This window comes from Thamnophis sirtalis, unplaced genomic scaffold, assembly GCF_051295495.1.
Source record: "Thamnophis sirtalis isolate CommonGarterSnake01/CBP01778 unplaced genomic scaffold, rThaSir2_p1.2 scaffold_2, whole genome shotgun sequence".
Taxonomy (NCBI): Eukaryota; Metazoa; Chordata; class Lepidosauria; order Squamata; family Natricidae; genus Thamnophis; species Thamnophis sirtalis.
Window position 1 is genome coordinate 37006677 of NW_028261382.1, and position 12500 is coordinate 37019176.

Below are 12500 nucleotides of genomic sequence, written 5' to 3' on the forward strand. Positions count from 1 at the left end.
GCCTCAAAGTGCCAACACGGCTGCCTATGAAAGCTCAGAAGAACAAACCCAGATTAGATCCTGCAAGCACAGTCTCCACTGACTTCAGGTTGGTTCCCCTTCCTGAAGTATGTATGTGCTAGTCGTTCCCAACTCTAGGGGGCAATGGTGCTCATCTCCATTTCAAAGCCGAAGAGCCAGCGCTGTCCGAAGACGTCTCCGTGGTCATGTGGCCGGCATGATTCAACGCCCGAAGGCGCACAGAACACTGTTTCCTTCCCACCAAAGGTGGTTCCTATTTTTCTACTTGCATTTTTTAACATGCTTTCGAACTGCTAGGTTGGCAGAAGCTGGGAAAAGTCATGGGAGCTCTCTCCGTTACGCGGCGCTAGGGATTCGAACCGCCAAACTGCTGACCTTTCTGATCGACAAGCTCCGCGTCTTTAGCCCCTGAGCCACCGCGGGAATATGACTGACTTGTTTTTGTTAGAATATGACCAGCTTATTTTCCAATAAAGCAGAGCAGGAAAAGTGAGTTTTTTGCCTCTTCCTTCCCCCTAAGAGGTCATCGCAGGTCAAACAGAGACACGATTCGATCTAATGCGCGGCTACAGATAAATACGTCCACATAATTTCATTATCTTAACTGCCGGACTGCCGACCTTTCTGATCGACAAGCTCAGCGTCTTAGCCCCCCTGAGCCCACCGCATCCCATTGCTGCCTTCAAAAGCCAGGGCGGTCGTGTGGTTGCACGATCGATGGCACCCACTCTTCGGACGTGCCACCGAACGGCCGAACAAATCCGTGATTTCCCCCCGCTCCCCTCTTTCAAGCCAATCTTTTGCCAAGACCTTCGGCAGAAGCTGTCAAGGGGACGGGTGGGCGGTGGGGAGGAATACAAGCCCAGCCACGAGGCTAAACGTTTTTTCTCCTGGTGCCACCCCCACAAAACTGGGAAAGCTGGGGAGCCTGCAGAGCAGAGATGAAAGGCGGATGTTTCCCGAGTGAAACCCTCCCTTGGAGTGGAGGAACGAACCAGGAATGGGAAAAGGGGAAGAATTCGGGCGGAATGCAAATGTGGCAGAGAACAGCTGCTTATGCCAGGCCAGGCTGTCATTAAAGCCGAGCTAATCCTGAATTTGAATTTATTTTTAAGACTCTCTTCGGATTATTATGAGCTGCCTGGAGTTGTCGAGCTTCCTGAGCCGAAATTAAGCCTCCTTCTCCCCACAAACCCCAAAGCTGCCATCTTCTGACTTCCTGTCAGCCATACGGAGCAGCCCTTCTGACGGGCCTGGAAGACGAAGCAGAGGGGAAGAGGGGGCGCCTGTTCCCGCAGAGTTCTCCCCTTCCTCTTTCCTGGCGATGCCACCCACCCTCCAAATCACCTCCTCCGCCTGGCCCCCCCTGGCACCGCCGTTCTCTGCATCTCCACCATCGAGGTTGCCAACTATCCGCCAGCCTGGCGCCAGCCGCAGCAACGTCCTTACTTGTGAAAAGCAGGATTTCCAGGAGGGCTTTTTCCTCCTTTGAATCTCACTGCAGTTCTTGATTTATTTACGGTTCTGCTTTTCTCCATCCCCCCCGCCCCCCCCCAAACAAAACAACCTACCCTGAATACAAAGATACTTAAATGCTAAAATCAATAGGACGACTTTGAAAGAGGGGTTGAGCCCGGAGCAGACGTGACTTGGGGCCCTAATGAGGCAGGGGGCTCTCCTAGAAGCCCCCTCCTTTAGGAGCAAAGGGAAACCCGCAGCCCACCTGCCAGACCCCCCCCCACTCCACATACACCTTTACAACCTCTCCTCCCTTCAAAGAGCTCACGCCCAGGGTCTTCCGTTTAGAGATGTGTTTGTCTTCCTCTTTGTAGCAATAAATAGTTTTAGAAAAGGAAAAGGAAAAAGAAGTATTTATTTATTTATTTATTTATTTATTTATTTATTAAATTTATAGGCCGCCCAATCCCGGAGGACTCCAGGCGGCTTACAATGAAAGAAGAAAAAAAGAAAAGCAAAATAAATAAAAAATATTTTAAAATTCACAACACACATTCGTTCTAATTCGGGGCTGGACCTTAACACTGAGGTCAACAGCCCCAGGCCTACTGGAACAGCCAGGTTTTAACGGCTTTTCTAAAGGCCATGAGAGTGGGTAAGGTCCGGACCTCTGGGGATAGCTGATTCCACAGGGTCGGAGCAGCCACAGAGAAGGCTCTCCTCCGGGGGCCCACCAGCCGGCACTGACCGGCTAACGGCATCCGAAGGAGGCCCACCCTGTGGGATCTTATCGGCCGTTGGGAGGTGTATGGCAGTAGGCGGTCTCGCAGATAGGCTGGTCCTAAGCCATGTAGGGTTTTAAAGGTAATAACCAACTCCTTGAATTGCATCCAGAGACCAATTGGCAGCCAGTGCAGCTCGCGGAGGACAGGTGTAAGTAAAGCTAAAAACAGAGGTGTTGTGGCCAGTGCCAGTGGCAGCAGATTCGGAGAGTGAGGAGGGTTGGGGAGGAAGATGGGTCAGTCTTGGAGTCTGGGGAAGGCTCGGATGAGGGCTCTGTGTCGGAGGCAGAGAGGGGACCAGGGCCGTATGCCAGTTATCAGCTGCCTTCAGAGTGAGACATCAGTGAGGCAGAAGAACAGCTGGAGCCTGTTCCCAGTGCGGGCATGCGCAGAGCTGTCAGCAAAGCATGGGCACTGGGGTGCCTGCGGAATAAGGAAGCAACATCATGGATGCTGGCTGGTTTGCCCAGCATGCTAAGCCAGGATGCGACTTTGCCTTTGCTGGTGTTTATCGCAGAGTTTTTCTGATGTTGAAATCCAGAGTAGTAGATTTTTACCTAATGATGAGAAATCTAGCCACACGCCAGCTTTCAGGAACGCTGCCCGGCTGACTTCCAAAGAGCAAAGTGATTTGGGGGGGCGGGGGGGGGAGTCAGGATTCACTTAAGGACTGCATGATTCACTTGATGATGGCAAAGAGTTGCTCAGCGCGAAGAAAGTCGTTAAATGGAGGGTGTGGTGGGGGGAGGAAGGTGGGGGGCTGGCACATCTCTTCACAGGCGCCTCGCTTAGCAAATGGAAATTTCCTGGTCCTGCTTAAGGCCGTAACCCGAGGACTTCCCTGTGCCCAGGCGGTTGATGGCAATTCTCCTCTCTCTCTCTCTTCTCCCCCCACCCCCACCCAGTATGAGTTTAAGGCGAAGAACGTGAAGAAGAGGAAAGTGACCATCGTGGTCTCGGTGGATGGGGTGAAGGTGTTGCTCAGGAAGAAACCAAAGGTGGGTGGCCTGGCCTTGGGGAGCCCAGGGATCAGAGGGGCAGTGCCCGAGGCTGCTGGGGTGGGAAGGGCGGATTTCAGGGGATGCTCTTATTCCAAGAGAGACCCTGGACCTCTATGGTTTATCGACTGACCCCTGTCTCCCTTGGCAGAGGAGAAAGCAAGTCCTCTTACAGCTCCTAGGTGCTCCCAGCGTCCCATCTTGCCAAGGGGGTCTCTTGCCCCCTCGACTCCTGGGGAGTAAGGGGTGCTGCCTGGCTACCAAGCCCATTCACCCTGCTAACGCCGCCTCTCCTCTCAATCTCCTTTCCAGAGGAAGGAATGGACCTGGGACGAAGGCAAAGTCATGGTGATGCACGACCCCGTCTATCGGTGAGCCTCCGGCAATAACGCCCTTCTTCTTTTACCTCTCCGTGCCCATCACGGTGCCCAGGCACAAGTCCCTACTTTTTTCAGTGCCGCTGCAGCAGTCACTAAACAAACTCTAAGCCAAGGTTCCAAATAGCATCCTCAAATAAATAACTCTCCAAGGCTAGAAGTTCCTCAAAGTCCCAATTGATGAAGAGAGCCATGTTGGCACATCTGGGACATTAACCCAAATCTGAAAGCTTCCCAGTTTTCTCCACCCAGTTGAAAGTTCAAGATCTTGCCCCAACACCCACGAGTCCATCCCATGGTCCAATCATCCACTGCCACGAAGACAGATTCCTCCCGGCCAGTTCCGGCCAGGTGCCGAGACAAAGATGACCTTGGCTTTCTAAGAAGAATGTTGTTATGGCTACATATCACCCGACTCCATATAATCCCCCCTCCCATTTTCCCACAGTAGAAAGTCTGGCAGGCTTGGAGTCCAAAAAGAAAGGTGACTTGCAGGCGTGACACTGCCATAAGTTGAGTACTATCTGTAACAACACAACACTTCACTTGGCACCAAACAGCCCGGCTATACATCTGCCTCCATCTTCCATGGGGAAGGAAGGAATTGCGCACATCTGTAAGGGACCATTGAATCGTTGGGTGTTATATTCCCCGATTCAAGGATGTCTGTGGTTTCAGCCATCCGCATCCAGGAAGACCAGGAAGATCAACCCCTCCAGAACCTCTGGAGCAGAGGTCTTCAAACTTGGCAACTTTAAGACTTGTGGACTTCAATTCTGGAAGTTGAAGTCCACAAGTCTTAAAGTTGCCAAGTTTGGGGACCCCTGCTCTGGAGGATAAGGGACCACGCTGTGCTAGAGTTTATGAATGTTGAGTTGTTGAGTTGTTGCTCTCAACCGTGGCAGCTTGAAGACGGGTGGACTTCAACTGCCAGAATTCCCCAACCACTGATGATGAGTTAAAGTCCTCTCATCTTGAGGTTGCCAAGGTTCGAGCACGGAGGAGATGAGATTTGCCTTAGGATGATTTTGTACCCCTCTCTCTGGTCCCACCTTCGCTCAGGATCTTCTATGTCTCCCATGATTCCCAAGACCTCAAGATCTTCAGCTACATCGCCCGGGACGGCACCAACAACTCCTTTCGCTGCAACGTTTTCAAGTCCAAGAAGAAGGCAAGCCAAACTGGGCCAAGCTGGGCTACTTGGTGCCAAGTCTCGGCTCCGGCTAACCCGGTTATCTCCCCGCAGACCCAGGCGATGCGCGTGGTGCGGACGGTGGGCCAAGCTTTTGAGGTGTGCCACAAACTGAGCCTGCAGCACGCCCTCCAAGACGCAGACGGCCAGGCGGACGGGGCCAGCAACAACTCTGCCGATGACGCTCAGATAGAAGGTGAGGTGTTGAGGACACCTTCCCTGGATGGTAAATCTGGAGAAGGCAAAGGGGATTCATCTCGTCATCTTGGGCTTCCTAAAAAACGGAGGATTTGAGATGGGAAAATAAAGTCTGCCAGGCCTCTCCCACTGCAAGCAAAAAGCAAGTTCCAATGGTTGCAGGATACCCTTTGATCCATCCAGAAATTAAATCGCCTGCAGCAGATAAGTCGAGACACACCTAAATGAGCTTGTTACCCAAGGTCAACCTGTCTAGATGAAGGGTAGATAAGCAGTCCAGTTCTCTTTTGTAGGGAGTTTCAAAGTAACCCACTCCGAATCTACTCCAGGTTCCGCTCTTTCCTAGGCTGGGAAGGGGTTTCTCTGGGGAACCAATTAGCGTGAAGACAGCCCCCCCCCCCCCCGGTTTCAAGGCGATCCATAGTTCCCCAATGCCAGAATGCCAGCTGGGTCTTACTTTTTCTGCCTTGGTTGTGTTCCCCAAAGGTCTCCAACCACTGGAACCAGCCTTGGCTGACCGAGACCTTGGCTTGGCCGGGTCAGTAAGCGTGTGCCTACCCGACTGCGGGGTCTGTGAGCTGCCTTTCTCCGTGCCTGACCTGGGAGAGCTGAAAAACGGGCTCAGCCCCAAGGCGAGGGACAGCCAGGTGGGTGACTCCTTGAGGACAGCCATGAAAAGGAATCAGGGAAGCTGGATCCGTGGGGCTTCCGGGGAAGGTGGGGGAGAGAAAGGAGCAGCGCCTATTTCCGGTCTCTCTTGGCTTCCAGGAAACGGAGAACGGTGGTCTCCGGCCCTCCTGTGCCCAGCCCCTCGGCAGCGCAGGGAGCCCCTCTTCCTCTGCCTCGACCACCCCACTCGCCTCCCAGCACTGCCTGCAGCTTCTCCAACACCAGCTCTTCCAGCAGCAACAGCAAACACAGGTGGCTGTCGCACAGGTAAGCCTTCTCTGTCCTGGGTGCAAAAGTTCCCAGGCCTGGGCCCCCGTCCTCTTTTTCCTCTGGAAAAGCTCTGCTCCTCAGTTATAATTCACTTGGGTCCCCCCTGAAGGAGGCTTCCAGGCAGCCCACCTGGGTGGCTTGTGGAACTACTGGCAACAGTGGTTCTGTGGGAGCTGCGAGTCCAACCGGGGTTCCCCAAAGGGGGACGGAGCAGAGTCTGCAGGGACTCCTACAGTCGAGCGTCCTCCTGACATGGACGTCACGGCAGACCGTACATAAATCTTCCACCCGTCCAAACTGCAAAGCGAACTCCAGCTGCCCTCCAACCAGGTGCCCCACTACCTGGCCAGGGCACCTGGTGCAACATCCCTGGTTAGAACCTGCCACCTCTGGGCGTGGTCTGCTGGGGCAGTGAGGAGATGCCCAGCACGCGAGATGCACATCCTGTTCCCAACAGGTGCAGCTCCTGGAGGACCAGTTGTCCGCCGAGAGCACGGCCCGCGTGGAGGCCCAGGCGCGTGTGCGCCAGCTGCTCCTGACCAACCGCGATCTCCTTCAACACGTCTCCTTGCTGGTGAGGCAACTGAAGGAGCTGGAGATCAAGGTGCAGCTGCGGCGTCCGGGTGAGCAAAGGATGGGTGCAGGCGAGGCGGTTAGGTCTCCCTTGCCACCTGCTCCTTGGGAGCAAGAGCGCCGAGGGGCTCAAGAGGCGGAAGGGAGAAAGACGGGTGGGAGCAGAAGTGCAAGGAAGGGAAGCCACCAGAGATCGGGTCAGAACAAACCTGGTTACCCCAGAGTAACACCTTCTTACAAGACGGCACAAAACCTACCGGGCTCCAGGTGTCTCTGAACCAGGCCTTCCTCCTCTCGTCTCCAGCCGAGCGTTCTCTGCAGAACCTGAGCTCGGAGCATCCTCTCTCCCTCAACCTGAAGGACCACTACAGTCTGGAAATCAACTTGTCTTCCACCTCAACACCAGCCAGCCTAGTGGGAAGCCCCACGCCGCACCTGGCTTCCTATGAATCCCACCAGAACCTGACCAACTTGGGGTTGGGGAGCGGACTGTCCAGCAGGCTGGAGAAAGAGGAACACCTGGCAGTCCTAGAAGGGCCTGACGGTCTCCGCAGCGTGGAGGGATCCGAGGCGGAGGAGTGCAGCGCCCCCAACGGAAGCACGCAACCCTCTTGCAGTGGTCCAGACCCCGTGATGCTGAAGGAAAGGTAAGTTGGGCTGGTTCTGCTCTGCCTTGACCCAACCCAACCGCGAATGGCTTCCTTCTCCGGTTGAGGTTCCACACCCAACCATGACTGGCCTTGACTCTGACCCGCTTCCCATCCTCACTTGACAGGTTGCAGCTGTTCATCCCCAAGCTGAACCCACCTCCACCAACCCTGCGGAGGAGGTCGAGTAAAACCATTTCTCCCTGCTCGGAGACAGAGAAGATTGGGGCGTCTTGCAGGGCCGCCCCTGAACCCTCGTTGCTCAGCAGCCCAGGCCTGGTCTCTAGGCCTGAATCTGAAGCCAGGACACTGGGGGGAAGCCCGACGCCTGGTGCTCGTGCCAAGACCCAAGGTCAGGAGAGCCTTGGGCGCCCCACAGAAGCCCATCCGTGGGTGGAAGCAGCTGAAAACTGGGATGCCTCACGAGCCTTCTTGAGCATCAATGAAACCTGCCTGCACATCAGCCTGTCTGAAGATGAGCTTGACCGGAAGGGGAGCTGTGTTGCTCACGCCTAAAGATGCTCGAGGGACAGACCGTGGTTGGACACCCCGCAAGGCAGAAATCCTGAAATGGATCCATTAAAGTCACCTGCAGAAGTCGGGCCCTTGAACTGCTGCCTCCACCTGGAAGTCTTCCACCTCCAGAAGCAGGCGTCTTCCTCCAGATACCACCCGAAGGCCTCTAAGAAGTTTCACCCAAACTTCTCGGCCCGGTTGTTGCGGTTTGCAGACGGCGATTCCATCGTAATCAGCAAACGTCCATCGGGGAACATTCTCGCCCTCTTGGCTCCCACCTGGAAAGGACCTCTGCCCCAACGGCTGAACAAACGCACCTGCCAAAAACTTCTCCCAAGGCTTGAAGGACGTCAAGGTATTTCAGGGGTAAAGAGGGCAGGACAGATCATTTGCACGTGGCCTAGATAATGCCAAAAAGAACCCCCCCAAAAAACCAACCCCGGGGGGGGGGGTCTACCATTTGGTTTCTGAGAGAAAGCTCGCTCCACTTGAGCAACGGTTTCCAGATGTCTCCATGGAATCGTGCAGGTGGATCTCCGTAAGTGTGTAGGACAGAAGCTGAATCCTCCTGAATCAGCCAGTTTGGTGCTGAGGGGGGACACGCCAGGATTTTGGAGCTAAAGAAACCTGTTACCCCCCACCCCCCGAAGTCTCTTTGATCAGCTCAACTTCTGTGGTTCTATGGGAGGAGATGTGGGGGGAGGCGAGAGAATCAGGAGAGAAGCTGGTGCTTACAAAAAAAAAGAGAGATATTTTATTGGGTCCAAAGGAAAAGAGATTCTGCAGAGAATTTGGCCCGAGTAGCCAAATCGGAGATGCTCACACCTGGGGTGAAGGCCATCCGAGGTGAGCAGAGGCTCACCCACCACCACCAGCCCAAACCCCCGTCGATACCAGAGGGGGATAAAAACACCCACCAGCAAGGAGCCGTTTGACCATTTCACAACCTCGGGAAAAGGACTTGCATTTCAGGCGACTGGTTCACGCAGAGGGTGACTACTGCCTGGCTGTTGACCACAAAAAGAGGGGGGGGGAAGAGTCCAGAATATGTTGCCAAAAGGACCACGGGAGGGGAGAGCCCCCCCCCCAACGATTAGAAACGAGGCCTTTGAAGTAAATGCGGGGCAGACACGAATGAAGGAGCTGACCAAAGCTGTGAGAATAGTTGCCACACAGGAAAGAGAGGAAGGAAGGAAGGAAGGAAGGAAGGAAGGAAGGAGGGACAGAGAGAGAGAGAGAGAGAGAGAGAGAGACCGTGAAGGAAGGAAGACTAGGATTGCACCCTGTGTCAAGCTATTCCCCAGTTGGGGGGCAAGATGGCAGCTTCGCAACCGACAACTGGGATTGCCCACCTCCAAACACAAACCGTCCGTTTCTCCTGTGCTTGTAGCACAGACTGAATATTTCCTGATGCTGCCAATAACAGAGAGCAAAAACAAAATTTGCCACAGCTGGATCTGCAATACACACACACACACACACACACAGAGGCTTTCTGGAAGCCGGCCCCAAGGCAAGTTATAGTTTTAGGGGTGCGAATCCTGCCACCCAGCTGTGTCCTTCCCTCCCCCCAGGACAAAAATAAAGAGGCCTTATAACTTCTGAATCGGAAGGCAGCTATCCATCTTCTCTCTGCCTTCCTCTTTCCTCCAACGGGAGAGAAAAGGCAGGGAAAAAAATGCGAGGGAATGCACAGGAAGCATTCTTCACAGCCACCTTCAAAAAATAAGAATAATACCGAGAATGGGTGGAACAACACACCTCTTGCAACGGCAGAGTGTTGATTGAGGCGCTGAGGGCCAGGAATGAGGTGGCTGCCCTGTTTTCATCGGCCACGGCAGCCCCCAGCCTCACAGCCCTCCCAGGAGGGGGGGGGAGGAAAGAGTTTCAGAAAGAGGGACAAGTTCGTCCTTGATCCAGGCATCAAAACACCTTCAGGATGTAGAGCCAGGATCTCTTGCCACAAGCAACCTCACAAGACCTCCTGTAAGAAAGAGGAAGCTGGGGAAGGAAGGAAAATGGGGTGGGGGGGTGAGGGCAGCTGGGGGGGGGGAGCTGGCCAGTGTTTCCCAAGCATCTTCTGCCCTTGTTGAAGAGTTTCGCCAAATACAGAGGGGGGGGAAACGGTTGAATGTATGAATGTAAAACCACTCATGTTTCCAGGATGATAAATGTAATCCCAAATTCTTTTCTTCTTGGTGCTGTCTTTTGGGGAGGGGGAGGGCTTGGGGTGGGGAGGGGGGGTTTCCTGTGCTTTCAACATGCTGCCTTTGACCCAGACAGCAGTTCAAGTTCCCCTGTGGATATAATTTAATTCTGGCACTCGGTCTCTCTGATAAGTTCTGCTTTCTTTCCAGATCACCGTCTTCCCACACACGCACCTTAAAAAAAAAAAACCTCACACAGTCATATGCGCACACACACACACACACACACACACACACACTTCGGTCCCCTCCGTTTTAAGCATTGTCTGGGCATTCTGTTAAAAAAGATTTTAAAAGATTTCTGTGGCTGGGCAAACGTGTGCCAGCCTCAAGGTTTAGCAATTTTTAGCAATAGCAGTAGACTTATATACCGCTTCATAGGCCTTTCAGGCCTCTCTAAGCGGTTTACAGAGAGTCAGCATATTGTCCCCAACAATCTGGGTCCTCATTTTACCCACCTCGGAAGGATGGAAGGCTGAGTCAACCCTGAGCCGGTGGGATTTGAACCGCTGAACTGCTGATCTAGCAGTAGCCTGCAGTGCTGCATTTAACCACTGCGCCACCTCCCAAGGCTTCAGCTCAAAGGAATAAATTATGGTGCAGATGTTGGAGGCCTGATGTGAAACACCTGGAGCAATGGGGCAGAGGTGTTAAGTGGGAGAAAAATGCCCCTAACCACTAAAGTTTCAGGACCCCACAATGTACCTTTTGCTTCCCCCAGCTCAGTTTCACCCACCCCCTCCTGCCCCCTCCTGTGGAGCATCAGTTCAGCCCAGCTGCCAACTCCAGAGGTTCCTTCCCCGATGGATTTTAGCAACTTCTCCAACCATGCACCCAAGCCAGAGCTGGCACGTCGGCTAGCAAGGCAGGGGGAATTCGTGGGTCAGTTCAACTCTTCCTTTTTGGGGAGGGGGCTCAAAAAGGGAAATCAATATCAAACTCAGGATGAACATATATGAACGTTGATCTTCCCTTCAGCAAAGCCTGGGAATGAACTTTCAAACCAGACCCCAGGAACTGTCCAATTGTTTCCTCAAATATTGGGGGCCGGTGGCTTGTCGATCAGAAAGGTCGGCAGTTCGGCGGTTCGAATCCCTGGCGTTGCGTAACGGAGTGAGCTCCCGTGACTTGTCCCAGCTTCTGCCAACCTAGCAGTTCGAAAACACGTAAAAAATGCAAGTAGAGAAATAGGGATCACCTTTGGTGGGAAGGGGACAGTGTTCTGTGCTCCTTTGGCGTTGAGTCATGCCAGCCACATGACCACGGAGACATCTTCAGACAGCGCTGGCTCTTCGGCTTTGAAACGGAGATGAGCACCACCCCTTAGAGTCAAGCATTGTAGCAGAGGAACAGCTGGAGCCTGTTCCCTGTATTGCACAGAGCGGCCAGAGGAAAGGAAGAGCTAAAGAACAGGGGACGACTTGGGAGTAAAGCCACAGTTGGACGGTGAATGGCCCCTCCCATAGGAAATAAAAGAGGAGCGAAAGGGGAGGGGGCTTTTGCAGGAAACAATTCGTTCATTCGGTCATTAGATTCGTTTCAGGAGTGTGAAGATCTGTCCGTGAATCTCAGAGACTCTCTGCCCAGTCTTTCCTTGCACAGTACGTCATTTGGAAAATATTTACCTGGCAGCTTTCCAAACTAGATAAGGTCTGTAGTCATAAATACTCCTTTGAAGGACTGTGCTAGGCCTTGGCTGATGGTAAAGGAATTCACATTCGATTAATAAAAGGGGTTTTGCCAGGATCAGGACTCTGCCTCCGGCTTTTTGGGGGGAAGCCTAGGTCAGAACAAGAGGCTTCTAATCCCACCAGTGTGTCGGTCACACCTTTCCTCCAGGGAGAGTGGCTGTGAGAACATGCCACTTAGGAGTTTCGGTCCTTTCCCCCTGCAGGGGGCTCAAGGCAAGGATTCGGATTCACATTTCGCACCGCCCTGACCTCCCTAGCCTTCCAAGAACAAGACACGCACGAATCTTGGGATGGGTTGATGGAGTGGGGGATCTATGTCAGCCCAGGGAAAAGGTGAGCTGGCATTTCCCTCCACTTGATGGCATTTGGGGGGGGTCCCTCTCTTTTTCACTGTTTTCCCAAGAATCCTAGGGCGCAAATGTCAGCCTAGACATCTGAAATAAACCTCCACATTCATACAATGCTACACTGGTCAGTCAGGGGCCTGAAGTCATCCCAAGAGCACCCAGGATTGGAGGTTTGGGACTTGGATCCTGGCCATCTCAGCCACTACCCAAACCGCCGTTTGGAACTATAATTCCCATAAACCCTGACCAGGCGAAGGAGAGTTGCGGTTGCCCCCAGGTCTCCATCCCTCGTCCCCAAACAACATTGGGCTTTCTTAGCTCCCACTTTTGAAGTCCAGGAATCTGGCTCTTGGTTTTTAAATAAAGGAGGTGGGAGGAAAGGGGAGGGAATCCTGTGCTTGCCCCCTCCCTCCCCGCATGAGCACCGCCTGCGTTTTGCAGGGAACGCCCAGCAGAGGGCAGCACCACTCCAGGTTCTCCTAATGCCGGGTCTGATGGAAACTCAGCCCTTTGGATCTGGAGGGTAGAAGCGAGTATTTTGGGGCCTGTCCAGC

General features: G+C 53.6%; 1 protein-coding gene across 1 annotated transcript in view; it reads left to right on the forward strand.

Moving 5' to 3' along the window:
• LOC106550509 (carboxyl-terminal PDZ ligand of neuronal nitric oxide synthase protein) overlaps positions 1-8883 on the forward strand; it is a 15659-nt gene extending 6776 nt beyond the window's left edge. Inside the window, 9 exon segments of the mRNA XM_087704860.1 lie at positions 3167-3259; positions 3572-3630; positions 4699-4807; positions 4883-5024; positions 5513-5673; positions 5795-5962; positions 6423-6588; positions 6843-7185; positions 7314-8883. Of these exon segments, the coding sequence (XP_087560986.1) occupies positions 3167-3259; positions 3572-3630; positions 4699-4807; positions 4883-5024; positions 5513-5673; positions 5795-5962; positions 6423-6588; positions 6843-7185; positions 7314-7701 (1629 nt within the window). The 3' untranslated portion in view covers positions 7702-8883.
• The last annotated feature ends 3617 nt before the right edge of the window (positions 8884-12500 follow it).